The sequence below is a fragment of the Athene noctua genome, chromosome 28 (genome assembly GCF_965140245.1).
Source record: "Athene noctua chromosome 28, bAthNoc1.hap1.1, whole genome shotgun sequence".
In the NCBI taxonomy this organism is placed as follows: domain Eukaryota; kingdom Metazoa; phylum Chordata; class Aves; order Strigiformes; family Strigidae; genus Athene; species Athene noctua.
Window position 1 is genome coordinate 2,436,307 of NC_134064.1, and position 27,473 is coordinate 2,463,779.

A 27,473-nucleotide genomic window follows, 5' to 3' on the forward strand; every position below is an offset into this window, starting at 1 on the left:
TTTTTTTAATTTTTAAAAAAACATTTTTTTCTGAAGGCTGGTTAAAGAGGTACGATAGAAAAAAAAAAAGTCGGTTTTGGCCTCTGAACATGGCAGAGCTCCCGTTGCCTTTTGTTACCTGGGTGAAATTCAACTCCCAGCATGCCACAAGTGGGGAAATTTTATACAATTATGTAAAACCCAGAGAGGTGTAACTTTTGTTTTCCAGGAGTACCAGAGTGTGTATTCGATATCCACATGCCAAAATAAAAATTAAAAACCGGAAGATTTGAGGCATAACTCGCGTCAAAGGGCTCAGCATCCTGCCTTTAAATAAGGAAACGTACAAAGGTGGCTAACGGTTGTGCAAAATATTAATTTGCTAAAATATTTTACATAATCAGTACATGTAAATGTAGAAATCGGTAAAAAGAAAAAAAAAAAAAAAAACCCACAAAACAACAACCCGGCTGGTTCGTAGGAATTTTGTCACATTTTTAACAACAGGCTTTTTTCGCTGTCCCAGGGTGGAAATCCTCGCTCAGGAGGGGGCCATCCCGCTGAGCGTCCCCCTTTCCCCTTCGTAAGGCAAAAAAACGACCCTGAAAAACACGCTGAGATACAAAAAAAATGATGTAAACTAATAATTTATCGTCGAAAAAACCCGGTGTAACAAAAGCGGAGAGATGGAGGCTTTATACAAGAGGCTTTTTTAAAACAGACGGTGCAAAGGCTGAAGACGCGGCGCCTTCAGGATTCGCACGCTTTTGGCTTTTTTTTTTTTTTTTTTTTTTTTTTTTGTACAACGGTTTATAATACATTTTAAATCATTCGGAATGCAAACTAGAACGGCACGCTACTTCCGAGGAAAGAAAAGAAAAACAAAAACGTTGACATTGTGCAATTTGCTGCCCCAATTTTCAGCGGCAGTAGTCCCTGCATTTGCTGTGTTTCAAAAACGTGGATCTTAAGAAACACATAAAGGAGGAAAAAGAAGGCAAAAGTTGGCAGACATCCAGCATCTCGTTTTGTGTGATTTTTTTTTTTTTTTGTTTCGTTTTTAAACAATGCGGATGACAATTTCATGATTAAAAATGCTTTTTTTTTTGTGTGTGGGTTTTTTTTTTTTGTGTGTGTGTGTGTGTGTTTCTCTCTCTCTCTTAAATAAATACATCGTATCCGACGCTCGATCTGGCAAATCTCAGCGGCTGACAGCGCTGGGAGTCCCCTCCTGCTCCTCCTCCTCCTCCTCCTCACGGCGTTTCGAAGCCCGCCACGCGGTATCCCGTTTGGTTGGTGATCACGCTCCCGTTCTGCCCCTGGGGAGGCTGCACGCTGTAGTTGGCACCCATCCACGCTGCTGACGACTGCGTCTGACTGTCAGGGGTTTGGGAACAAAAAAAACCCCAAACAAACAAAAAACAAACCCCAGTTCGTTAGGTAAATGTGTCAGGAACGAGGGAGAATTAAACAGAGACGGTGCCCGAGTGGGTGGTGGGGCCGTCCTGGATCTGCACCATCCCCATCCCACGTCTCGGCAGCTTTTACGTTGCTACTGGCTCTGTCACCTCCCCGGGGGGGACAAAAAACCATCCCCCCCCCCCTCAAATACTCACTTAAAGCCCTGCTGATTCCACGCTTGCCCGTACATCCCGTAGGCGGGGACCTGCCAGCCGTTGGGCACATACTGCCCGATCTGGGCGTTGCCGTACCACTGGCCCCACTGCCCGTAGGCCGGCGGGTAGCTGATCTGGTTCTGCAAGGACAAACACCCAGGGTTAGTTAAGCGGGGCCTAAGAAAGCGGTGATTTCCATCACCCGCCTGCTGAGTCTGGCTTTGAGGGGGGCTTGTGAGTCTGCTGGCTAAACCAAGACCGCAACGGCTATGCAAACGTTCAGTTGGGCACTCCTTTTGAGTTTAATTACTAGAGCGTTTAATTACTAGAGCATTTAATTACCAGAGCGTCCTGTTGCCCCCCCAGTCACTGATATAGTTGTCATCTCAAATATCCGCAGAGATCCAGGGAACGGGAGCAGCAGCTCCGTCCACCTTAGAAGCTCTGCCAGAAGCTGGACAGTATTCTGCAAGCTTTCTCCAGAATTTTACATCAGAATTTTCCCTCTAGCCAGCATGCGCACAGCCTTTACAGCCACTTAACGGGTTTCTAGCAAAGACTAATTAGCAAAGCCATTGTTTTTAGCAGAAAAGTTCTGACCTGCTGGACCGGACTGATCATGTCTGGTGTCTCCTTGCCCCAGTAGCACTTCACTACGTGTCCTTCTATAGTTGTTCCGTTGACGGAAACGATGGCGTGCGCGGCGCTCTCATGAGAGTTAAACCTGTCGAAATAGAAGTCGTGGAGATATAAACAACTCGGTGAGTGACAGCCAGGAGTAACCCTGAGAGATCTGGGCTCTGTTGGGACGCCAGCCTGGCTGCAGAAAGTTATCTCCTGTCACCCTCAGAGCAGACAGCAGGGACGCTACGGCCACTTTTCCTGTCTCGGTGTCCTAATTCTCCCTCAACAAACTGGAATATTCAGTGGCAAGGAGACCAAGTCAATTTACAATGATTTGTTGTGATCTGTTATCTTGTTATCTGGTATTTTGTTACCTGTTATTTTTGTTATTTTGTTGTTGTCAACAAAGAGATGAGGATGCTGCTGGAAAAGACTCTAAAACTCGACCGCGTGCCCCAGTAACGCCACTGTGAAATTCCACACGAGGAACAGACAGAGATCTCTCCCTGCACCACACTAGACCGTCTTCAGGGGTTTTTCCTGCTCCTGCCCAGAGCGTTACACACCGTAACTCTCCGCAGATCAGGCTGCAGTCAGAGGGCTGCTGCAAAGCGCAGCCCCCAGCCAGGCACACACCCACCCGTGCTCCACCAACACCAAAAGCCTGCGAACCCGTAATTCTCCTTAAATTCACCAACAGGCAAAGCCTACCGTACAAAGGAGTAGCCTTTATCCGGGAAGACTCGAATTTCCATTATCTGCCCGAAGGGAGAAAAGGTCTGGCGCATGAGCTGTTCTAAAGCAGGAAGAAACAGAGCAGCAAAATGAGGCGACTGCAGTTGTCATTCAGAGTTTGAACGCGATGGGGATTTGAAGCCACGATACCTGTCAGTCCTGAAGTAACACCTCCGCAGTATACAGTGCAGTTGCTCGGGCTGGACTGATTGACCACATCGTCGTAAGACAGTTGTTTGGCGTTTGCTTAAAGAGATTTTTACAGAGCTTTTCAGTGGATCGGACACACATTACGTAGAAATTCTAATTCCTGGGTGGCACGAGATGTCAAGCGCAATCTGCAAACACCTATCAAGCAGGTCCGATATACCTAATTTAAAACGGCTCCAACGGAAACGCTTTCTTTGGCACAGTCCTACTTTGTATCACAATAGAAAGCCCTAAAAGCGAGGGAGCAAAGTTAAAAAGCCAGAGAAAAAGCAAGCTTCCAACCTGAGTGCACAGCAGCCAAAAGCGTCCCCCCCGCAGCGGTAACACAGCCGCTGCAGCTCAGGAAGCTGCTTTATCTGGGAGGTTTGAAAGTGTCTGAGAGCGCCTCTGCCTTTTGTATCCGCTTTCCCCTCTCCCAGAATCTCCGTGCAGCTCACCCCTGTCTCTTCCTCCTCCCGCGCGTGGTGGGAGGTTTGCAAAGACGCAAATAATGGAGAACCTACTTTCATATGTACTCTTTGGAGCCGGAGGTTTTCTTGTCGCCCAGTTTGTTCTGATTTGCCTTCCACCGAGCCACTGACCACCCATCTGCTGAATCGCATTCTCTGCGTCCTGTCCACGAGAGAGAAGAAAACCCCACTGTCTGCATCTCCTCCTTTTGTGACACCCCCCCGTGCCCGCCATTTGCAACGTGTCAAAGAAATCCTCCTTCAAAAGAAACACAGAATCCTCTGGGTTGGAAAAGCCCTTGAAGCTCCTCTGGTCCAACCATGAACCTCACCCTGACCGTTCCCAACTCCCCCAGATCCCTCAGCGCTGGGTCAAGGATGCGGTTAGGCCTCACTGAGTGCAACTAAGAACCCTCTCGATATACACCAGACGTAGTGTCGCTCTGTCACGTCTGTACAGCGCTGGCTGTCACCTGCCACGTGCTTTAGAAATGCTAAAGCCATAGCAGAGTGTCTCAACAAACAGAGAGAGCAGCTTCTCCCTTGGCTGGCGAGGAAACTGAAGCTGGAGAGATCGGGGCTGACACTATTCCTTCCCCGAAGCAGCTGCTGGAAACTCATCGTCTGCTGTTCAGGGGCGCTCGAGACCGCGCTGCCGCTTACCCATTTATTGAAGAAGGAAACGAAGCCATATCCTTTAGATTTTCCTGTCGCCATGTCCTTAACCACACGCGCGTCTCTAAAAAGCAGAAACGAGAGCCAGTTCAGCGCCTTCAAAAGACGACCTTACTAAAACGACAACTTGAGTCACACGTACAGCTTATTTTCATGTTTCACCTTTACTAACGTCAACTGTTTATTGCACCAGCAACACAGTCAAAGCAAAAGGCTTCTTTTCTAAACAGAACTTTACTAATGCTTTGCCAGGTAGTAGCAAAATTAAACTTAATTGTGTAAACATGCAAATCAATAGCTTCTCTAACAAACGTATGTACTTTACGACAGCTGGCTCCCGCTTCAAAATGCTTTTACAGACTGTTAAGACACAAAGCATGGTCAAAGCAGCTATTCAAAAGAATCACTTAAGGCATGTAGCTGACTAACATTAGCTGAATGGCTCTCTTTAACCATGCAATTTTTAAACTCGCTATTTGCCAACACATTCTACCTACTCATTCAAAATATTAAAATAGAAAAAATGAAAAAAGATAGGAATTAAAAGGCATACGTCGCCTGTTAACTGAATTCTTTAATTTTCTCGGGTCAATTCGTTACCCCCTTTTTGGACTGTGGGCAGCTGTAAATTTTGAGAGATTGACATTTTCAGAAATTATTGAAGAAAATAAAACACCGAAACATTCATGTCTTAAACTACATAATACACATCATTTAAACTGCATTTGTACAACAGCAATCATACAGGACTGATTGGAATCTACAAGATATAAAAAAAAAAAAGAAAAAATAATTTATAAAAGTAAATAAGAAAACTACAACGTTTGTCCACTGTGAACTGTAGCTTGTAGTTAGCCATGGCAATTCTGTCCATTCTTCAGAGACACTCTGCAAAATAACCAGAGCCCTATTATTTGAGATTGAGTTAAAAAGAGATCCCAGCTACAAGAGCTAACCCCCACTTGTGGAACGCCACTCTACAGTGTTTCTCAGGCAATTTGCGTACAAGTTAGCTGAGGGCAAGATGCTCTCGAGTACAGGCCACCCTCTCCTCCCCTCCTTCGCCCCACACATACAGGCATTAAAAGAACAGAAACAACAACATAAAACCAGTCAGAAAGTCATGCAGTGTAACTTACGGCTGTATAAAATACTAGGGTTCAGAGAAACTAGCGTTAACATGTGCACAACATTGAGCATTCCAAGACTGGCGAGAAAAGTCACAATGAAGAGAAGGTTCGTTAACACTCGGGGTTTTTTTTTAAGCCTTTACAGTAACTGCAAATGCTGCATTCATTGTAAGCCTAATTCTGGCATGTGTTAGCCCGCAGCGCTGACACCGTCGCCGAAGGGTAATACCTCTCCCAAGGCTACAGCAGAAATGTTATTTCTTTCCTCTTTGTGAGACACCCCCCCCCTCCTCCCTTCCCCCTTTTTTCTTTCCCCCTTCCTGGGTTAGGTCAGAATTTGGGTCATATGTTACAAATTGCCTGAGAAGAGCCACTTTGGTAAGCTTAGATTGGTTTGCTCTGAAGAGCCTATAGAGGGAGGGGGGGGAAAAACTCATCTCTACTTACCCTCAACTGAAAACTTTGAAAATAAAGACTTGAGAACAAGTGAAAACATGCGTACAGCAAGCATAAAAGGAAACCACAGTGAAAGTGTGCTTTTACAGTGATTAAAAAATCCAGATGCAAAGAATTACCAAAATTTCTTATGCGCTAATCATGCAGTAGTTCAACCTCGGTGTCATTAAAAAAAAAAAAGCTCAGTTTAGCACCAACAAAGACAATGTTAAAAAAAAATAAATAGATCAGGAAATATTCCATTAGCACCACATTTCCAGAAACTAGTCACTAATGAAGAACAGGTAAAGTCAAGTAACTTCATTCACCACTTAAGAAACAGTAGCAATATTTTTTCAGGTTAAATTTAAACGAAGAGAAAATCGAGGTCCCTTCGGCTTTATTTAATCCCTCAGTTTTGGAACTAGAGTTCAGAAGAGTCAGTACGGGGACAATTCTTAATCTACTGCTTTTGTAAGGGGAGAAGAACTGAGTTTCATTTTGGACAGTCAGTTTGAGCCAGAGCAAACCGCGAGTTTGCCACGTGCCAGCTCTACAGCTGCGCACCCAAAAGCATCGCTCCCTCTTCCCCGTCAGCACGCAGCCACAGCTCTGCGTCCAGAAAGCTCTTCTAGAAAAAATGGGAAATGGGCATGGCCCTCAAAATACGGACCGTGGTCCGATGTCTGCTGAGACGTGACACTCCCCCAGCTGATGTTCAGCCGTCACTTTTTGCTTCAGGCTCAGGATGGGGTTTGTTTGTTGTTTTTTTTTTTGGGGGGGGGGCTGTTTGTAAAAGGTGACTGTTCACGGAACCGTCACCTCAGAAACCCAGCGCTGACTCAGGGAGGGGGAACTCTCTTTCACAGCTCCCCCGCAGCCCCCCCAACACTGTCTATCACTGCCTCCCTTCCGCGCTCGCTCCAGCACTTCAGCTCTACTGTAGAGCCCCTCATCCCTTCCATCCAGACCACATTTGGCCAGAGGATAAATTGACTCTCCTTAGGAGTCCGACCCTCTGCATTTCCTGGATGACAATTACAAAAGATGCAGTCAAGCATTATAGTTGTCTGAAGCAAGTCACATTCAGATCACATTTTTAATTTTTTTTTTTAAACCTTATCATAAAAGGAAATCAAGCTGGCATTAAAAGAGTAATACACTGGACTCTGAGGGGGAAAAAAAAAAAACAAAAAACAAACTTACTTCAATTAAATGCTTCACTACACAACACTCCAAAGCACTCTATGTTCTCTTACATCACCATCAAGAAACTTCAATGTCCAGTACAGACAACACTACAAGGAAAATTAATGGTTTACATTTGGAGGATGGAATGAACGAACCGCTCCTTACTCTGCTACACCCTGAATACAACCAAGTGGCAGGTGGAGACCTGCGAGCACCGCTCCCCGTGTGTAACATGTTCACCTGTTACACCACCGCTCTGCACCGCGGGGACCAGTGCAACTCCTTGACCCGAGATGCCCTGTGGTTTGGGCCAAGCCCTTCAGGTCAAGGGTTTACGCTTGACCCAGTGCCAAACGCTTCGAGGCCACTCTAAGCTGCAGCCTCCGGGCGCCCAAACGAGTCTTGTGCTAAAAAAAGGTTCATTTTGTTGAAAATGGGAATTTAACTGAAAAAAAAAAAAAAAAAAAAAAAGGCAAAACCAAAAACACTGGCTACGGGTGGCCGGCACACCACGGCTAACAAAAAATCCACAGCCTCTCAAAGACGTGAACGTGCAAACGGACTCGGTCACAAACTGAACAGCGTGATGGTGATCTGATCGCTGAGAGGGCCAATGAAATGCAAATCCCAGGTTTTAGAAGTCAATTTTTTCCAGCGTTGCTTTGCCAAAGGAGGCAAGGAGTATAAAACCAAAGCAAGTTGGATACAACTTTTTAGTAAAGCAGAACAAACTACTATAAAGGAATCGGGTTACACATCCCTGCTTAATGCCTGGCCATTCAGACTCAAGTCGCTGTATGAACAGATGAATGTATATTCCTGCACTGTGACAACTCTCATTTTTTTTTTACTTACTGAAACATAAGGCTGCCTCCATTTAGGAGAGATAACTTTTAGTTTATTTGCCCTAGGAAATTACTTACGATATTCTTCCAAACGGTGCAAAAGCTGCTTTTATATCTTCAGTTGTAATTTCTGGACTGAGGTCTCCGACAAAGACATGGAAATGGTCTTTTTGGGAAAAAAGATGAAAAAGGATCTTAGCATTTGAAGACGACCCCTGAACACACGCGCACACACGCACACAGAGCGTAGTAATCCCACAGAGCACAGCCTTCCAGTCATTATTAAAGACTACACGAAGACTAGAGTTTAGTATGAAACAGAATTTACTGCTGCTGTAACAGATCCTTCGCTTGGCAGCGCTACAAAGTCAGTGATTTTAAGGATACTACAGTGACACACAGCATTTACGTTTTGTATTTTACACTTTGCTTTTAAGACCAGTCAGCATTTACCATACGAAGGCTGAAACTATTTACTTAATGTGCCACGACTACACGAAATTCTTTTGCTCCGCTCACTCGTATTAAGCTTCGACACGGCGGGAGATCACTTGATCAGCTGAAACATCTAGCAGTTTCAAGAAGCGTAGGATAACACTTGTTCTAGAGCAGGACGTGTTTTGAACCTAGCCACAATGTCCGGGTTAACATCACAGGTTGTGAGAACAAATCAAAAAAATACCTTGCCTTGCAACAGTTTGCTGTTAAAGCATTTGAGTTCTCAAAAGCCAACAATTTTGGTTGCCCAGCCAACACACCATGTGAATCCATGTGAATTCAGTGTATGTGAATCCATGTGCAAGTGAACTAAGACTGAAGGCAACAGAATGCAAACAGTAATCCCTTCAATTTATATCAGAGCCATCAAAAACACACACCAAAGAGAAACAAAAGTCCTGTATCTAACGAGTTTTCCGTTATAATCCAACAGGATGTCACATACCATCCCAGCAATACACAGACTTATTTGTGCTATGAAACTCGAGTCCACTCGGAGGCTGATGCAGTTTAGCCCCACCAGCTAATTCAAAGCCTGCTGAAAAAAGCAGCGATCTGTAGGCTCGCTGTGAGCGATGGAGCCCAATTCTGGGAACAGCCCAGCTACGCCCAAGGAGCCTGTGTGCAGGAGTGCCTGCTGCAGCCTTGCAGGGAGCTGGCTGCTCCGCCTCAACAGCAGGGGACAAGGGGGCTTTGGGCTTTTTTTCCACAATGGCACTGGTAACAAACAGCTGGAGTTAGCAGCAGAACTAAACAGTGGGCACTAGATCACTTTCTGACACTATAGGGAACTGAAAGGAAAGTCTTTACATAAAAAAAAAAAATTCATAATGAACAAAAACCCCATAAATAGCTTCAGGTGGTTAGTGAATACCCTTGAGAGATTTCATTTTATGTTTAAGAAGATACAATTACCTTGTGAACGCTGTGTGTTGACAACGGTACTACCTGATGACAAAGATTAGATTTGTTCTTAAGTTTATTAACACAAACACATTAAATAATATCTTAGGATTACGATCAAAACATTACTGCATATAATTGTACGATGCTTACTGTTTAGGTTTAAAAGCTACTTATACAAATCAAACACGTACTCAAAGCGTAAGCGACACTTACTGCTGGTATCTTTCTTCTGGCTGCTGGGGGTCGTCGCCCAGTTCACTTTGACCTCCTGCAAACGTCAGGGATCACGTTAGATCAAGCAAATCCCAGCTAAGCTCAGATACCTCCAGCACTTCATTCTGATGCTCCAGGGGCACCAGGAGTGCAAGTTTGGGGTGAAAGCTCAAGTTTAAGACACGTTTCTCGGGTAAGGCTTCGTTCTTCCAAACGGCGTTCCAAAAGCAAAGGTGGGCAACAGACCTGGTCTGGGGATTTGGTTTGCTTGGGTGGGGTTTTTTGCAGGGAGGGGGAGAGGGGGATGTTATCTTGGTAAGGTCAGCAGATATTATTCATATATAAAACAATCATGGTGCCCGCTGCCTCTAAGCCCTCGCAGTTCTACATCCCCACCTCCCCCTGCATTCATCCTACAACAGTCTGAACAGCTTTTCTTCTCAGTACTGTCACGTTAAGACCTCCATCCAAACGAAGTGACTAACATTTGCAGCGTATCCACTTTGTCTCAAGCGATATTTCACCCGCACCATCTGAGATAGCCTGTTTTTCAACTCCAACTCACCCTGTAGACATGACAGCTTACCTTACCCATTATCTTCCGGCCATTCATAGCAGCCAGTGCTGCAGCCGCGTGCCGGTGCTCATAGAACTCCACAAAACAATACGGATCGTTTCCAGCTGTCTGATAAAAGAAACAACCAAAGGATTACCGATACAAACTCCTTCAAACTGTACCCTCACTATTCTACTCAACGTCTTATTCGTTACATCTAAACATCTCAAAATGGACAGGCTTTCTTACTCTACACAGAAAGCACAGTCAATGCACTAACAACGCTCCAGGAGGTTCCAGTTCTGCTTTAGAAAGGTAAAAGTAATGCGAGTAGGAACTTTTCAAATCTGGTCTACAACACGTAGATTAACCTGTTCACTCCCTCTCGCAGCATCCACCCATCCTTAAATTTAACGTCAAATATGAGGTAGAAATGATGCCCAAAGTACATGACTGCGATCTCCAGCTTTATTACATCCCTTTAACGAGGTCGTGCCGTACTTCCAGTGGAATTCTGAAACACGCAAGTACGGCCCGAAGCCATTAGCTACAAGACACATGAAAATCACTAGGCGAAAGCTCTTACATCCATTATCATTTTGCAGTTTTTGCACGGTCCGATCTGGCTGAACAGCTGGAGGATTAGAGCTTCGGTCACATCTCTTGACAGGTTCCCCACGTATCTATAGGATCGAATACAAAGTTAGAATTCATCCCGACGCTCCAGTCGCTCGTCAGTAACTGAGCAAACATGGCCCAACGTTGTTCCCCCAACACCCAACCCACCAGGTTAGGACATCGAAGTGAAGCAGGATTATATCTTGACTTGTGGAGCAATGGGGCAGAAATTGTTCGGTGACAGACAAGGCCTGTCCTCACTCCCACCCAAGGTCTGCATTCCTAAAACCACACCCCGGTTCAAAGCTGAACAGAAAGCCACATATGGACAACTCGAGCTACCAAAAGGATTTCCGTGTATAGAAACAGCAGTTCTGATAACCACACGCAACCACCACTCACCAGGCACCGTTTCCCTAGATGCCCGAGTAGCTCAACCTGGTGTTTAGCAAGCACATTACATAATATTTAGTCAGTTCCTTTTAAAAAAGGACTTATCGTTTCAAAGTGTTAGATCTGCCTGAAACAACCACGGGCACATATGCTCAAGTGTGGGCATTCCTTCATCCTCCTCCATTTGGAAGGATCAGCCTCCTTAAGCACAAACACAACCCAAACCCCTGCTCTGATTTGGGATTTTGGCATTCTCAGTGATGAAGATCATCCCTGATCCACAGGTGCGGGGATTTGTTGTTGTTGTTGTTGTTGTTAAGCCCAAATCACGGGATTTTTAAAAAAAGCACACACAGAAACCTCAACTCCAAAGGTGTGGCAGCACCCTTCCGCAAAGGAACGTTACGTGGCAAACCACGGCCTCTGCAATGAGCACCTCAGCCAAATTGCACTGCTTAAACCACGTCAATAAATCAGCAACCCTCCCTGTCTTGGTGCAAGAATTGTAAAGATGTTGTAAGAAAACAACAAGGCAGCAAAAACGGGAACTTGTTGCGCTCCTTCTGTTGACACAAGGCTGCGAACAGCCTTCCTGAAGGATGGATGCACTCCAATATTTGGTTTAGCAGAGGAGAGAATGGGAGAACAAGACACACAGCCCCTGTTTTTCTGTCAGAAATGACCCAGCAAGCTGTGTATTAATAGTCTGAACAACTATTTTAGGTAGGACTCAGAAGCATTCTCCTTTCTAAAATCAACACATGCTTCACCAGAATCAGATTGTCACAGGCATCCTCTCGCTCAACAAAGCGAGTAATTCCTGAACTTTCTGACGTGGTTTCCCTCAGCAGAGGAGGGTTCAGTGAGCTTCATTAAGGCAATTAACTTTGTGCTCGATAACACCAGGGACATTCTAGCCTGCATCAAGTTCAACTGGGGGTCACAACTAGCAAGACTTCTTCTCTTGTCTCTTTTTTTGTAATATTATCGCTATTTGGATAATGAATAGCTGAGGCACTAAAGCGATGAGACTCTCACATGACCTTCTAGGTCTAAGTTTATTAACAGTTTGTTTGTGACTGAAAGTTTCCTAGACAGGGTGTCTACACCCTGACCTTTGCACTAGCGCTGGATTTTCACCTCGATAATCAGACAGGCATCTCCTGAAGCATTCCCTCGGTGAACTCTGGATTTAGCTAGAAAAGCCAGGATTTAGGTAAGCGATTTCCGACAGCCCCATCAATCTCTGCATGGCCAGACCTTTCAGAATGCATCCTCTCAAAGGATCGATTGCAGCAAGTTATACGTACACATGGAGAGAAAGTATGTGTAACTGCACACTAGATGCTGACCTACTTGCTTCCGCACAAAGGTAAAAACAAATCTCAGCCCCTCATGCACAGATGTGGTCAAGATATCCCCTATCAGCCACGCAAGCAGGAACGGCGCACAGAACAAAAGCGTTCTACAAAACGCTAAAAAGAGGGGGAATTGTAAAGCGCATTGGTCACTCAGAAAAACAGCTTAACATTGTACAAATTGGGCAGCATTTTTCTTGTGTTATTTGTCAGTGTAACCTCATTACCCGTAGCTGCATACATCTGCTGCCTGCTCTTGCTGCCAGCACGTCTGGAGAAGTTTCTCCGAGCCACCAGCTGACAAACTACAAGCAAGTCCTGCCATAGTATCAACTGCACCAAGATGGATGGGAAAAACACAGAGCTGTAACCCCCAACCCTGAGCAACAATCCCTGTGTTCTTTTCTCTGATGTACTCTCTCCCTGCTACCCTCGAGCTGTTTGACCATCTGGACCTTTCCCCGGAATGCTGCTGCTGCTCCCTTTCCAGGTAGCTGGCACACGGGCAGGGTCCAGCACACCCGGACCTTGTCCTGGGCCTGTTACACCAGAAATAACCGAGTACCAAAGTGACCTTGCCAGGTAGGGCCAGCTAATACGGGAGGAGGAGATCCCTCCTGCGTGACAGTCCTGTCGCCTCCTTCACCTTTCCCACCCCTCCCTTTCCTGCTAATTGGATTCTCATTAATGAGTCGGCTGATGTTTCTTTGCAGATGGAGGCCTACAGTATACAAGGCAAACTGTGCAGACAACTCCATTTATCCGCTGCACAGCGATCAGTATACGGCTTCTTGAAAAGTAATAGCAAACTACTGGGTGTTAGCACTTCTCCATCTTTTCAGACACATAAAGTGAATTAGAAGTGCATGTATTCCACAAACATCTACACACTTACATGAAAAGTGCATACAAGAGGCCTTTGTAAATTCAAAAACACTCTCTGCCTTGTAACCGCTCTTCAAATTCATCTTCTTTGCCGTTGAAGAGTGGCTTTCAAGGAAGGTCACTGGCCTCGTGAAAACGAGCTGCCTATCCAGGAAATCATTTACATAAGTAATACAGCTCCTAACGAAACGCCAAGGCTCTAACACCCCCTCTTCAAAGAAACAGGTGACGTAGAAATGGCAAAACCAAGAAGTTAATTCCAACAGCGTCTGGAATCTGTTTCAGAAAAATGACTCAAATCTGCTAAAGGAACTAAAGAAAAAGGCACACAACTTGTAGACCACTTTGGTGGCCCCTCACGATGCAGGAAGACAACACAACCAAGGAGGGAGCCCCGTAACCCACATCCAGATGTGATTTTTGTAGCACTACCTACAGAAATCCTTGTGCAAGCAAATATTTAACACACACTTCAGACCCGAGCTGGAAAGATTAGTTTTAGCTGCGCTTTCTTCCTTCAAGCTGCTCATTCTAAACCCAATCTGTGAAATTTAGCTCGTGACAAACCTCCGTATGACTTGAGAAAGTCACTCGGAGCGATTCAGAGAAATATCATTCTCGGTATGTTGCCCAATACTCAGCTCTGCAGCTCAGAAACCCGGCTGTGCTTGTGCAACAGGCAGCACGTGCTCAGGGTCAGATAATTCCTTCCCTCGAGCATACACCGTGTATGGCCGAGACCACCAGACTCCAGACAACCGTTTCATTGGGACAGGGAAAAACATTCTTCTAAATAAACACACAAATACGCCAACAGGTCTGACCATGTTTGCAGACGCCAAGAATAGTTCCAAAAATGCACGCTCTAGAAAGACAACGGGATTGTATACACAGGGAGGCAGACAGTGTTTACCACTCAGGAAAGCCTGGACCAGAGGAGCTGGCGTTAAGTCACGTAAGAGTCTTGTTTTCCTGCAGTCACTCAGCCAAGTCATTTATCAACCCTTGGGGTAGGTGCACCCGCTGTACAAAGGTGAAACTTTCCCCTCGCCTTGGAAAGATTCCCTCTCCCTCCTGTCTCTCCTCCCCTCAACTCCTGGACTGAAACAGAGATCAAAGCTTACACGGAGATATACTAGGAAGACTGGAGTCAGTGATTTCCCTGATCTAAACGAGGGAAACCACTCCAGATAATGCCAGAGAAAAGGAGAGACACACATCAGTAAGATGTGCACAGGAGCTCTCCTGTGCCTTTCAAACAGAGCCAGCTGCAGGAGCAACAACAGGAAAGTCCAAAAGCCTCTTGACAGCGGCGGGTGTCAGCTGCCTAACACCACCAGAAAAGTTGCTTGTAATTAAAGGAACCCCATTTATGATTTTAACAAGGCGAGGAGCTGCCCTATGGCTACGATTAGTTCCTCGGGAAATAACAGGCTCGCAGCATGCTTTGAACACTTGGACAAGCGCCGATTTCATAGGCACCCCCCGTTTATTTCCATCAAGCTGTTGAACATCGCAGTGGGGCTCCAGCTGTTAGGCCAGGGCCGCCCCCTCCCTCCCATCCCCTGAGCTGACGGTGCTAACACAACGCAGAGCTGGCAAAATTCTGCCAGATGCTCGCGAAAACGTGCATGGAGGAAGTACCTGGGGAGGGGGGGTGTGTGTGTTACATCTCCCCAGCCCCCTTCCCTCCAGATGTGAGCTGGAGAGGCCCGGGCCGGGGCCAGAGAGCCGCTGACCACCACCGGGAAACAACGCAGCGGACAGGAATAGCGGGGGACGGGCGGAGGGGCTGGGGTCGGCCCCGGCCGGGCTCACCCCGGCCCTCCCGGCCGTGAGGGGAGCCGGGGGCCGTCCCCCTTAGCACTGAAGGCGGCTGAGGGGCCGGGACAGCCGCCGCTGCCCGTCGCGGAGGCCCGATCGCGCCGCCCGAGGCCTGAGGGACCGTGCGTGAGGGGAGCCCGGGCCGCCCCTCCCCGCGGAGCCGGGAACAATAGGCGGTCTCGCCCCCTCCCCACTCACAGGGTCTTGGGCATTTCATCCTCCATGGCGCCGCCGCCGCCCCCGCCCGCCCCGGCTCTTCACGCCGAGCCGGCCCCGCGGCCCCGTCAGCGCCTGGGCAGCCCGAGCGCCGCCGGCCCCGCCGAGCCCGAGCGGCGGACAATAACCCCAATGGTCCTCGCAAGATGGCGGGTGGCGGGCGAAGGGGCCCGGCCGGCCGAGAGGGGGCGGTAACGCGCATGCGCCCCCGGCAGGGGACGAGCCGCCTCCGGATGCGGTTTCCCGCCCGCCGCCGCCCCCGCGCATGCGCCCCGACACAGATTTCCCCCCCGCTGCTCGGTAACCGGTAACTGTAACGCTGCTCCCGGTGACAGCGGGGCACGGGTCTGGCCCTTGCTCACCCCCGCGGGGCGAGGAAATAAAAATAAAAGGCATGAAAATGGGGGTTAAAAGAAGTGGTGCGCCGCCCGGGAATCGAACCCGGGTCGCAAGAATGGGAATCTTGCATGATACCACTACACCAGCGGCGCGGCTGGCGGAAACCCGCCGCCCGCCCTCATGGCACCGCCGGCCCCGCCGCCGCGGCGGGAACCAGCTGACGGGGCGGGCCCGCCCGCCGAGCCAGCGCCATGCCGGCCCGCCGCCTCCTCCTGCTCCTCGCCGCTCTCTGCCTGCCCGTCCCGGCCCGCCGGCCGCAACGCGATGGCCCCGGCAAGATCGGTGCGGCTTGGGGGGTTGTGAGGGTGTGTGGGGCTGTGGGACTCTGTGGGGGGTGTGTGTGGGGCTGTGGGACTCTGGGGGGGTGTGTGTGGGGCTGTGGGACTCTGTGGGGGGGTGTGTGTGGGGCTGTGGGACTCTGTGGGAGGGGTGTGGGGGGGGGGCTGTGGGACTCTGTGGGGGGGGGGCTGTGGGACTCTGGGGGGTGTGGGGGGGGCTGTGGGACTCTGGGGGGGGTTGTGGGGCTGTGGGACTCTGGAGGTGTGTGTGTGGGACTGTGCGACTCGGGGGGTTGTGGGGCTCTGTGTGTGAGGGGGACTGTGGGGGTGTGTGAAGGGGGCTGTGGGGTTCTGGAGGTGTGGGGCTCAGTGGGGGGGTGTGAGGGGGGCTGTGGGGCGCTGTGGGGCTCTGGGAGGGTGTGTGGGGGCTGTGGGGGTGTGGTTGTGGGTCTCTGTGGAGATGGGGGGAGCTGTGGGGGTCTGCGGGGGTGTGAGGGGCGTTGTGGGGGTGCGGGGGCAGCACTGATGGCCGGTGCTGTTTTTTCCAGCCGTGGTCGGTGGTGGGATCGGGGGGGCTGCCATGGCCTACTTCTTGCGGCAGAAGTTTGGGGGGAGCGTGCGGCTGGAGGTGCTGGAGAAGGCGGCGGTGGGGGGCCGGCTGGCCACGCTGGAGATGGAGGGGGCTGGCTACGAGGCTGGGGGTTCTGTCCTCCACCCCCTCAACCTGCACATGAAGCACTTTGTCAAGGAGCTGGGTGAGTGGGATCCCCCCCGACACACCCTGTCCCCAAAATCACACAAGCTCCCCCCAGAGGGGTGCTCTGGGTCCAGCTCTCCCACTCTGCTGGGGGGACACGCCCATAAAGAACAAGCCTTGGTTGTCACCCTTCCTTCCCCTGCTCCATATACCCCCCTGTGGTACCCCAGATTCCCCCCCTCCCCCAGGAAAAGGAGAGCTGCATCCTGATGGAAATGGGACACAACCCCCCCACCATGGGTGATGCAGTAATTCCATTGTAAAGGTCCAAAAGTCACCGCAGATAACTGCCTGGCTCCTGGTCAAAAACTATTTGCCCTTTCCACATCTTGGGGATCCAATCTTTTAATTGCTCGCCCTTGCCAATGGGAAGCTAAGTTGTCTCAGGAAGTTAAAATCGAGGCGTAATATAGTTAAGCTTGATGCAAGTTCTACCTTTCGTTAAATTATCTTTTTTTTCACCCCATTCCTCAAGGCCTCACGGTTGCCCCAGTGCCCGGCAGCCTCGCAGGCATTTATAACGGGGAGGAGTTCGTGTTTGAGGAGAGCAGCTGGTACATCGTCAACCTTCTCAAGCTGCTCTGGCACTACGGGCTCAACCCCCTGCGAATGTACATGTGGGTGGAGGACATCCTGGACAAGTTCATGCGGTATGTCGGGCCCCTGCTAGGGAAAAGGTGCAAAACGTGCTGCTGAGTGGTAAAAATCAGTGAAATCCCATCACTGTTGAGAAAGGATACTCCAGTTGCCCTCTCTCCATTGCCAATCACTTTTCTAAGAAAAAACATTGACATACGAGCTGTCAAACAGCAATAATGAGGGTGCAGTGGAAATGCATGTTAGGTGTGGCTTTAAACTACAACAGGGGAGGGTCAGGCTGGGCAGGAGGAGAAAATGTTTCCCAGCAAGAGTGGTCAGAGAGTGGAACAGGCTGCCCAGGGAGGGGGGAGTCCCCATCCCTGGGGGGGTTTCAGGGCCGTTGGGATGAGCTGTGGGGGGATGTGGGGTAGGGGAGAACTTTGTGGAGTCGGGCTGAGGGTTGGACTCGATGATCCCGAGGGGCTTTTCCAACCGGAATGATTCTGGGATTCTGTGTGGGACGCACCTGGGTGCTAAAGAAAATTAAACTTATAACTGTGAGCAAAGTGCTTTTGTTAGGGAAGATCAGTAAATGAATTACAAACATCCAGGTCTGCTTAGGCATATACCACTTTGGCTAGAGCTTGGCTGGAAGGACAAGCCCTGCTGCGCTGCTCCCATCAAGGGCTGTGAGATTTTCCACAGCTCCCAAGGGCAACGGAGATCATTAACAGTGAGTGAACACCTTTTTCTCATCTCCGGTTAAAGGATCTATCGCTACCAGACGCACGACTACGCCTTCAGCAGTAATGAGCGCCTGCTTCACGCCCTGGGAGGGAACGACTTCACCCGCATGCTGAACCAAACCATCGACGAAGCCATGCAGCAAGCTGGCTTCTCCCTGAAGTTCATCAATGAGGTGGTTTGTCCAGCCATGAGAGTCAATTATGGGCAAGGCGTCAACATCAACAGTTTCGTAGGTGAGTGTTTTGTAGATTAACCTCCCAAGACATCTGTCCCAGGGACCCGGATTCCTGGGGCTGGGATTTCTTACTCTGACAAATTGCTGGCTAATGCGACAGGCTTAGCCCTGGCCTTCAGCAAGTTCTGTGCCCCAAAGAGATGTGTTTTTCCCCTATTTTCCACTTTTTGTTTCAAGAATGATGCCAAGCAAGCTGCTCTAATGATTGTGGTTTCCTTGTAGGTGCCGTTTCTCTGGCAGGGGTAGAATCGGGCCTTTGGTCAGTAAAAGGGGGGAACAAACTTGTCTGCACTGGCCTTATTTACGCCTCCAAAGCTGAAGTTATCCCTGGTACAGTTTTATCTATAGAGCCAAAAACCAGACCCAGGCCCACAGGTGAGTTGGGTTTGCTTTCCCTTTGGTGGGGCGGGGAACATCACGCTATGGCAGCCAGAGACTGACCTCGGCTTCTGTCACTGCTCAGCTGCAGCTCTTGGCAGACTGAAGCAACAACCTGGGTCTTTTAAGATGAAAATAGGGCTTTGCTCAAGGCTCGCAGCACTCCCTCAACTAAGCTGGGACTAGTTTATAAAGCTGCATCAGCTTGCAACAAGGCATAATTAGCCGAGGTGGGATTGCATTTTAAAAGCTGCTTTGTCAGAGGGACAAGCGGGATTCCCTGCAGGCATGGAGCAGGGTAACTGAGCTCTTCTCCCCAGGGGACCCGATGAAGCTCTACCAGGTCACTTACAACACTACGTCGGGACTAACGGGGGACACGTACGACATCGTTGTCATCGCTGCTCCGCTGGGCCGCAAAATGGCCGACATCACCTTCAAGAACTTCAACCCTCCTGTCCCAGACTTCCCAAACCCTTACCACCAGACCGTCGCGACGTTCGTGCACGGACGATTAAACGCCTCCTTCTTTGGTTACCGGGATCCATCCACCTTTCATCTCGGTGCCATCTTCACTACGGAGAATCCCAAACTGTTCATCAACAGCCTGGGGGTGGTGTCTCCTGTGGGAGACGTGGGTGGTGGAGGAAAGCTGCCCTTGCAGTCGGCCGTCTGGAAGGTGTTTTCGAAGGAGGTGCTCACCAAAGAGCAGCTTAACTTGCTTTTCTCCTCCTACGACTCAGTCAAAATGAAGAAGTGGCTGGCGTACCCCCACTACAGCCCGCCGGAAAAATGTCCTCCCATCGTCCTCCACGACAACATCTACTACCTGAACGGCATCGAGCGGGCCGCCAGCGCCATGGAGATGAGTGTCATCGCGGCCAAAAACACCGCCCTGCTCGCTTACCACCGGTGGTACGGGAACACCGACAGGATTGACCAGGAAGATTTACACGAGAAGCTGAAAACGGAGCTTTGAGCTCTGCGGAGCCGACGGCCAGGTGCTCACAACATCCACTCTACAGCCTCCGGAGATGGGCTCGCGTACTGTAGCTGTTGAGCCACAATTAGAGCTAACAAACGAGGAATTCATTGCTTGGCTGCTGAGGAGACACCCGGTCCACTCGAGACAGACTAGAACAGCACTGAAAAGGCAGAGAAAGCTTTCCCAGACTCTGGTCCTTCCTCGAGCAAACTCAGTCTATCCCTATGCAAGATGAAAGAGGTTTTAAATGCCATATTGACCCCAAAAGTGCCCTCCACAGTAAGGAGACTGCCAAACTCAGGATCTGCATCACTGTGATTAACCCCTGCACATTGCTTTCCCTCTCTGGATGTGTTTCAGGCAGGGAATATCACCTTTTTGACTGTGAATCTCTTTGTCTCAGCTATTTTCTGAAGGGTTTATCAGATAGTTATAGGGTGAAACCAGCACAATGGGAACTGGGGCTGCTTGCTTCATTTGCTTCCAGAACCAGCAGCTTACGGGTGGGGGAACTGCTCTGCCAAACACGAGTTGCCAAAACGGGTGGTAAGCAAGCAAAACCACAGCCGTCCTTTGCTTCGTCAAGGTTTGAAAGTGTTAATTATTTAGATGACCTGACCCTACCACTAGGTTGGACTAAGTAAAAACCCTTTTCATGAGAATCTTGAGTCCCTTGATTGTATCTAATATCGCTGCGATACCTCAACCATGTCTGAAAATTGCTGTTAAAAATAATGTTCTGTTTGGAGAGGAAGCTGGTGCCATTGCCTCGATGTAGTGTACGGCTGTTCTGTGACTGTGTAGTCCAGCCACATCCAGGCTTTTTTTCCTGCACAACTCTGTGATGCAGAAATAAAAATCATTATTTTTAAAATAAATCCTACTTTCAGGCAGCCCAGCTTGGCACAAATACTCTGTCACTCTTCACAGAGGAGAATTTTACAATTTTCTTGCCAATTAAGAACCCATAACCCACTGAACAAACACCAATGTAGCATCTGCTTAAATAAATTAAGTCTCCTGGAAGTCTTTGCAGAATTTCAAAGTGATGGGGAGCAGAATTAACAACCGCCCCCACCACGCTGAAAAACCAGTTACCTGAAAAAAGTACAACTGACACAGAGTTATATCAACCATTACAAAATTTATTTAACAAAACAAAAATAATAAAGTTTATGCTCGGGGTGCTTCATGGGCTAGGACTTGTCACAGCTGGTAGCGATGTGGGTTCCTCGGGCACTAGACTCGTTCCAAGGCTTCCAGCATAATGATGCTGTTTCCTCTTATCACCTAAAAGTGAAAATTCAGAGCAGCCAGTGCCGTTACCCACCGCCCTGCAGCTCCCATGTCCGTCTGTTCCCCCCCCCCCAATTTATTTCCCTAAAAAGCTGATCCTGCCCCAGAAACAGAAGTCAATTCCCCCATGAGGAGAAACACCGATTTTAACCCTAACACCCCCCCCCCGGATTGTTCCGTGTAAATTCATCCACCTCTTAAAATCCGTCTCGTTTTCACTCACCACCATGCCGATATTGTTCTGCTGCCCCCCTGGCGCCATCTCCACACACTCATCGATGACGAGGTTCATGAAGGGATCAAACCCCCGCAATATCCCCTGGACGTGTCGGCCGCCGTTTAATTTCACTACAAGAGATCGAGTTAAGTTTAAAGAAGGGCAGCAGCGGGGGAGCGGGGTGTGTGTTCCCCTCACTGGGGGACCGCGAGGAGGAGGGTTAATTTTAATTTTGTCAATCGGAGGCATTTAGAGCATCACAGCCGGCGTGGGGAGAGAAGAGCGACTTAAAGAGTGTAAGTTTTAATTTGATATTGACTCCAGTGACTGGGCTTTAAGGGCTGACAGCAGCCAGGGCCGGCTCCGGGTGCTCAGCTCCTGCCTGAGGAGGGGCTGGGGGCTCCCCCGCGGCCGCGCAGCCCCTTTTTTACCCCGCGCCCCGCCGCAGACACCCGCGGTAAAGACAACTCAGGGCCAGGAGCAGCTCCGGGCGGCCGGCACTCACACGACAGCTTCTTGTCCATGAACCTGCAACGAGATGGCGGCGGGTCAGCAACCAGGCCACCCCTCACCCCCCGCCCCGCTGCCGCCATGACGCCCGCGGTGCACGCCGGGACACCGGCGGGCGCGGGTTCTCCCCCGCACCGGCTCCCCCCCGCCGCCCGGCCCCGGTCCCGGCCCCGGACGCACTTTTTCAGCTCGGGCGGGTGCGCTTTGCTCATGGCGTCTCCGCAGCCACCTCGCTCTGCAGCCCGCGCCGCGCTCTGACGTCAAAGCGCCGCTCATGACACGCACCCCCGCCAGCCAATAGCGGCCGCTCGTCGCCCTCTCCTGATTCCCCGCCTCCTCCCTTCCCGACGTCCCTCGCGCCTCCCCGGCAGCCAATGGCCGCCCGCGCCGCCGGTACCGCACTCCCCCAAGTAGCGGCGCGATAGCGGCGGGGCGGGGCAGGCGCTTGGGCGCCGGGGCGGGGAGTGGCGCAGCTACACGCTGGGGTACGGCCGCACGCACCTCCCGCCGGGTCCGGCCGCGCAGGCGCGCGGGGGTCACGCGGTGCATCGCGCACGTGCAAGGGGGGGGGGGCCTACAGCACGTGTACCTGGGGGCGGGGGGGGGCCAGGCCCTGCGCTGCACGCGCCAAGGGCCACCCCCCTCCCCTGCGCACACCCGGCGGTCAGCGCACGTGGGAGACACCCCCGGGCCCTGCACACACACACGGGGGTCACCCTGTGCCTCGCACACTCGCAGGGGTCACCCCCAGACCCTGCACAAGCACGGGGGTCACTCTGTGCCTCGCACACTCGCAGGGGTCACCCCCAGACCCTGCACAAACATGGGGGTCACTCTGTGCCTTGCACACTCGCAGGGGTCACCCCCAGACCCTGCACAAACACGGGGGTCACTCTGTGCCTTGCACACGTGGGAGACACCCCCACACCCTGCACACACACATGGGGGTCGCAATGCAGCTTCCACACTCGCAGGGGTCACCCCACGCCCTGCACACACACAAGGGTCACCCTTGTGCCTCGCACACTTGCAGGGGTCACCCCCAGACCCTGCACAAGCATGGGGGTCACTCTGTGCCTTGCACACTTGCAGGGGTCACCCTCAGACCCTGCACACACACACGGGGGTCGCAATGCAGCTTGCACACTTGCAGGGGTCACCCCACGCCCTGCGCACACATGGGGGTCCCCCTGTTCCTCACACACTTGCAGGGTCACCCCCAGACCCTGCACAAACACGGGGGTCACTCTGTGCCTTGCACACGTGGGAGACACCCCCACACCCTGCACACACACATGGGGGTCGCAATGCAGCTTCCACACTCGCAGGGGTCACCCCACGCCCTGCACACACACGAGGGTCACCCTTGTGCCTCGCACACTTGCAGGGGTCACCCCCAGACCCTGCACAAGCATGGGGGTCACTCTGTGTCTTGCACACTTGCAGGGGTCACCCTCAGACCCTGCACACACACATGGGGGTCACAATGCAGCTTGCACACTTGCAGGGGTCACCCCCAGACCCTGCGCACACATGGGGGTCCCCCTGTTCCTCACACACTTGCAGGGTCACCCCCAGACCCTGCACAAACACGGGGGTCACCCTGTGCCTTGCACACGTGGGAGACACCCCCACATCCTGCACACACACACACGGGTCGCAATGCACCTTGCACACTTGCAGGGGTCACCCCATGCCCTGCACACACACGAGGGTCACCCTTGTGCCTCGCACACTTGCAGGGTCACCCCCAGACCCTGCACAAGCACGGGGGTCACTCTGTGCCTTGCACACGTGGGAGACACCCCCACACCCTGCACACACACATGGGGGTCGCAATGCAGCTTGCACACTTGCAGGGTCACCCCCAGACCCTGCACAAACACGGGGGTCACCCTGTGCCTTGCATCCCCCTTACACCCCCCCCATCACCAACACATCACACGGCTCCCCCCGCACCCCTGCGCCAGCTCAGAGCACCCCCCTCAGCACGGGGGCTGCTGCGGGCCCCCAGGACCTCCGCACCCCTCACCCCTGCCCCCCGACCCCGCAGCACCCGCGGGGCGGCAGCAGCGTGGCACCTCGCCTTTAATGACTGCGTGGGAAGGCGGGGGGGGGTGTGTGCCGGCTCCCCCCCCCCACCTCCCCCAACTCCAGCTACTGTTGGAGGGCGGCCAGGCTGTCCTTCATCTTCTTGGCCATGGCGGGGACGAGGCGGAGGTGGTCCTCGCCGCAGGTGGCCAAGCAGGCGTCGAGCTGGCCACGCACCCGTGCCTCCGTGCCCCCCGCCTCCAGCGCGTCCTTTGCCTTGTCGTTGCAGTGCAGGGTGCAGCGGCTCAGGCGGTCCTGTGCGGGGTGGGGGGGGTTGGGTTGTGAGAAGGGGGGGTGTCAGTAGGTCCCTGTGCACCCCCTTTCCTGGTGGGTGTGTGTGTGGGGGGGTGTCCTGTGTCCCCCCCCCCCCCCATCTTGTCTCACCTGGAAGTGCTCCAGCTCGGCGGTGACGATGGCCTGGGCCTGGGCCAGGGGCGCGTGGCAGCGCTCGAGGCATCGCTGCACCTGCTGCATGGAGGCCGCGCTGTCCTCGCAGCACCGCGCGCTGCACCGGAACATGGCGCCCTGCGGGGGGGGGGGGGTGTTAGTGGGGTGCAACCTGCAGGGATGCGCCTCCACCCCCCTCTGGTTTGTGGGAGACAATCTGGGAGGGGCTGGGTGCGCCCGGAGCCTGCAGCTGTGTGCGGACACGCGGGCATGGGGGGCACAGCATGGGGGTGGGGGGGGGGTACAGGGCATGTGGCGGGGTACAGATCATGTTGGAGGGATCACAGGAGATGTGCTGGGGGGGCACAGGGCAGGTGGAAGCGGCCACAGGGTGGAGAGGGGGGATCACAGGCCATGGGGGGGGGGAACAAAGCAGGTGGGATGTCACAGGGCAGATAGTGGGGCACAGGAGATGCGCTGGGGGGGCACAGAGCAGGTGGAGGGGGTCACAGGAGATGCGCTGGGGGGGCACAGGGTGTATGAGGGGGATCACAGGGCCTGTGGCGGGGGGCACAGGAGATGCACTGGGGGGGCACAAGGCATGTGGGGGGATACAGACCATGTTGGGGGGCACAGGAGATGCACTGGGGGGCACAGAGCAGGTGGAGGGGGTCACAGGAGATGTGCTGGGGGGGCACAGGGTGTATGAGGGGGATCACAGGGCCTGTGGCGGGGGGCACAGGAGATGCACTGGGGGGGCACAAGGCATGTGGGGGGATACAGACCATGTTGGGGGGCACAGGAGATGCACTGGGGGGCACAGAGCAGGTGGAGGGGGTCACAGGAGATGTGCTGGGGGGGCACAGGGTGTATGAGGGGGATCACAGGGCCTGTGGCGGGGGGCACAGGAGATGCACTGGGGGGGCACAAGGCATGTGGGGGGATACAGACCATGTTGGGGGGCACAGGAAATGCACTGGGGGATCACGGGGCACATGTGGAGGGGCACAGGGCATATGGGGGGGTCACAGGTAGGTGGGCACAGGAGATGCGCTGGGGGAAACACAGGGCATGTGGGGGGGCACAGGGCACGCACTGGGGGGTACAGGAGACGCATTCGGGGGGCACAGAACATGCGGAGGGGCACAGGGCAGGTGGGGGGGCACAGGAGATGCACTGGGGGGGTCCGGGGTGTGTGTAGGTGACACAGGAGGTGGGGGGGGCACAGGGCATGCAGTGTGGGGGTGGGGGGCAAGGGTCATGCTCAGAGGGGGGTGTGGGGCAGGCAGGGGGCTGGGGGGGCTCAGGGCTGAGCCGGGGGTGCGCAGGGTTGGGGGGGGCGCACACAGCTCGCTCAGTCCCTGCCCGGGGGGGTACGAGGCTGCGTGGGGGGCGCCGGGGGGTGTGTTTGGGGCGGGGAGGGGGGGCACAGCTCTGCCCGGGGCACACACGTGGGTCCCGCCGGGTAAACCCACGGCGGGAGGGGGGGGGGGGGGGCGGCGGCAGCGGCTTCCACGCGGGGCTCGGCCCCCCCCCGCAGCCGCTCGGCCCTGCCGGACCCCCCCTCGTCCCCCCGCCCCCCGGTACCTGCATGGCGCGGATGCGCTCCCGCTCCAGCGCCTGCACCGCGCCCTCCACCGCCGCCTGCACCCGGCCCTGCGCCGCCTCCGCCATCCCGGGCCGCCCCGCCCCGGGGCACCGGCGGGGGCGGGACCGGAACGGGGCGGGCGGGGACCCCGGCTGGGGCTGCGGGGGGCACTGCGGGGTCTGCACCCGGAGCCCCCGGGCCCTCGGGGTTGGAAAAGCCCCTGAAGCTCCTCCAGCCCAACCATGACCCTCCCCCTGACCGTTCCCAACTCCCCCAGATCCCTCAGCGCTGGCTCAGCCCGACTCTTCAACCCCCCCAGGGATCCCGGGGACTCCCCCCTGCCCTGGGCAGCCCATTCCAACGCCCAACAGCCCCTTCTGCACAGAAATCCTTCCTCAGAGCCAGCCTGACCCTGCCCTGGGCAGCTTGAGGCCATTCCCTCGGGGCCTGGCGCTGGGGCCTTGGCTCCAGAGACTCATCCCCCCTCTCTGCCCCCTCCTGGCAGGGAGTTGCAGAGGGCCAGGAGGTCTCCCCTCAGCCTCCTCTTCTCCAGACTGAACCCCCCCAGTTCCCCCAGCCGCTCCCCAGCAGACCTGTGCTCCAGACCCTGCCCCAGCTCCGTTGCCCTTCTCTGGCCACGCTCGAGTCATTCAATGGCCTTTTGGGGTGAGAGGCCCAGAACTGAACCCACTCAGCGAGGGGCGGCCTCACCAGTGCCCACACTGCACTGCAACACCAGCACCTCGGTGCAGTGCCCGCACTGCACTGCACTGCCCACGCTGCCATGCAGTGCCCGGGCTGGGCTGCAATGCCTGCACCGTGCTGCAACGCTTGCACCATGAAGCAGTGCCTGCACCATGCCGCAATACTGGCACCACGATGCAGTGCCCGCCTGGCACTACAATGCCTGCACTGCACTGCAATGTCCATGCTGTGTTGCATCGCTTGCACCTCAATGCAGTGCCCGTGCAGTGATGCAGCGCCCGTGCGGTGATGCAGCGCCCGTGCTGGGATGCAGTGCCCGTGCGGTGATGCAGTGCCCGTGCGGTGATGCAGCGCCCATGCAGGGATGCAGCGCCCGTGCTGGGATGCAGCGCCCGTGCAGGGATGCAGCGCCCGTGCTGGGATGCAGCGCCCGTGCAGGGATGCAGCGCCCGTGCGGTGATGCAGCGCCCGTGCAGGGATGCAGCGCCCGTGCTGGGATGCAGCGCCCGTGCGGTGATGCAGCGCCCGTGCTGGGATGCAGCGCCCGTGCAGGGATGCAGCGCCCGTGCGGTGATGCAGCGCCCGTGCAGGGATGCAGCGCCCGTGCAGGGATGCAGTGCCCGTGCGGTGATGCAGTGCCCGTGCTGGGATGCAGCGCCCGTGCGGTGATGCAGCGCCCGTGCTGGGATGCAGCGCCCGTGCAGGGATGCAGCGCCCGTGCAGGGATGCAGCGCCCGTGCGGTGATGCAGCGCCCGTGCAGGGATGCAGCGCCCGTGCAGGGATGCAGTGCCCGTGCGGTGATGCAGTGCCCGTGCCGGGATGCAGTGCCCGTGCCGGGATGCAGCGCCCGTGCTGGGATGCAGCGCCCGTGCAGGGATGCAGCGCCCGTGCAGGGATGCAGTGTCCGTGCCGGGATGCAGTGCCCGTGTGGTGATGCAGTGCCCGTGCAGGGATGCAGCGCCCG

The 27,473-nt window shown here is 53.4% G+C and overlaps 4 protein-coding genes and 1 non-coding gene across 13 annotated transcripts; 1 reads left to right on the forward strand and 4 right to left on the reverse strand.

The window, feature by feature from the left end:
• Positions 1–610: 610 nt before the first annotated feature.
• TIA1 (TIA1 cytotoxic granule associated RNA binding protein) lies at positions 611–15,528 on the reverse strand. 8 transcript variants are annotated; one of them, XM_074928390.1, is made up of 14 exons: positions 15,339–15,528; positions 10,649–10,745; positions 10,093–10,191; positions 9,507–9,561; positions 9,303–9,335; positions 7,968–8,055; positions 4,277–4,352; positions 3,668–3,776; positions 3,105–3,200; positions 2,931–3,015; positions 2,196–2,319; positions 2,119–2,121; positions 1,596–1,735; positions 611–1,356 (listed from the first exon to the last, which is right to left on the reverse strand). In XM_074928390.1, exons 1-14 carry the CDS (start codon positions 15,362–15,364, stop codon positions 1,233–1,235), a joined length of 1,155 nt encoding a protein of 384 aa, XP_074784491.1. In that variant the 5' UTR covers positions 15,365–15,528; the 3' UTR covers positions 611–1,232. The 8 variants fall into 8 exon arrangements, with proteins under 8 accessions (XP_074784491.1, XP_074784489.1, XP_074784493.1 ...); XM_074928388.1 differs by lacking the exon at positions 2,119–2,121; XM_074928392.1 differs by lacking the exons at positions 2,119–2,121; positions 9,303–9,335 and having other exon boundaries at positions 1,596–1,729.
• A 248-nt stretch (positions 15,529–15,776) lies between these two features.
• TRNAG-CCC (transfer RNA glycine (anticodon CCC)) lies at positions 15,777–15,847 on the reverse strand. Its single transcript has one exon. It is a non-coding gene; the product is annotated as a tRNA-Gly (tRNA).
• Positions 15,848–15,945: 98 nt separating this feature from the next.
• Positions 15,946–20,538, forward strand: PCYOX1 (prenylcysteine oxidase 1). Its single transcript, XM_074928451.1, has 6 exons — positions 15,946–16,037; positions 16,582–16,788; positions 17,266–17,440; positions 18,138–18,349; positions 18,574–18,726; positions 19,050–20,538. The coding sequence occupies exons 1-6, from the start codon at positions 15,947–15,949 to the stop codon at positions 19,706–19,708; spliced, it is 1,497 nt and encodes a 498-aa protein (XP_074784552.1). The 5' UTR covers position 15,946; the 3' UTR covers positions 19,709–20,538.
• A 300-nt stretch (positions 20,539–20,838) lies between these two features.
• Positions 20,839–23,239, reverse strand: SNRPG (small nuclear ribonucleoprotein polypeptide G). Of its 2 annotated transcripts, none has more exons than XM_074928495.1 (4): positions 21,918–23,239; positions 21,733–21,755; positions 21,237–21,358; positions 20,839–21,004 (listed from the first exon to the last, which is right to left on the reverse strand). In XM_074928495.1, the coding sequence occupies exons 1-4, from the start codon at positions 21,947–21,949 to the stop codon at positions 20,954–20,956; spliced, it is 228 nt and encodes a 75-aa protein (XP_074784596.1). In that variant the 5' UTR covers positions 21,950–23,239; the 3' UTR covers positions 20,839–20,953. The 2 variants fall into 2 exon arrangements, with proteins under 2 accessions (XP_074784596.1, XP_074784594.1); XM_074928493.1 differs by having other exon boundaries at positions 21,234–21,358; positions 21,918–22,736.
• A 570-nt stretch (positions 23,240–23,809) lies between these two features.
• FAM136A (family with sequence similarity 136 member A) lies at positions 23,810–25,938 on the reverse strand. Its single transcript, XM_074928601.1, has 3 exons — positions 25,803–25,938; positions 24,213–24,353; positions 23,810–24,083 (listed from the first exon to the last, which is right to left on the reverse strand). The coding sequence occupies exons 1-3, from the start codon at positions 25,887–25,889 to the stop codon at positions 23,895–23,897; spliced, it is 417 nt and encodes a 138-aa protein (XP_074784702.1). The 5' UTR covers positions 25,890–25,938; the 3' UTR covers positions 23,810–23,894.
• Between the last annotated feature and the right edge of the window lie 1,535 nt (positions 25,939–27,473).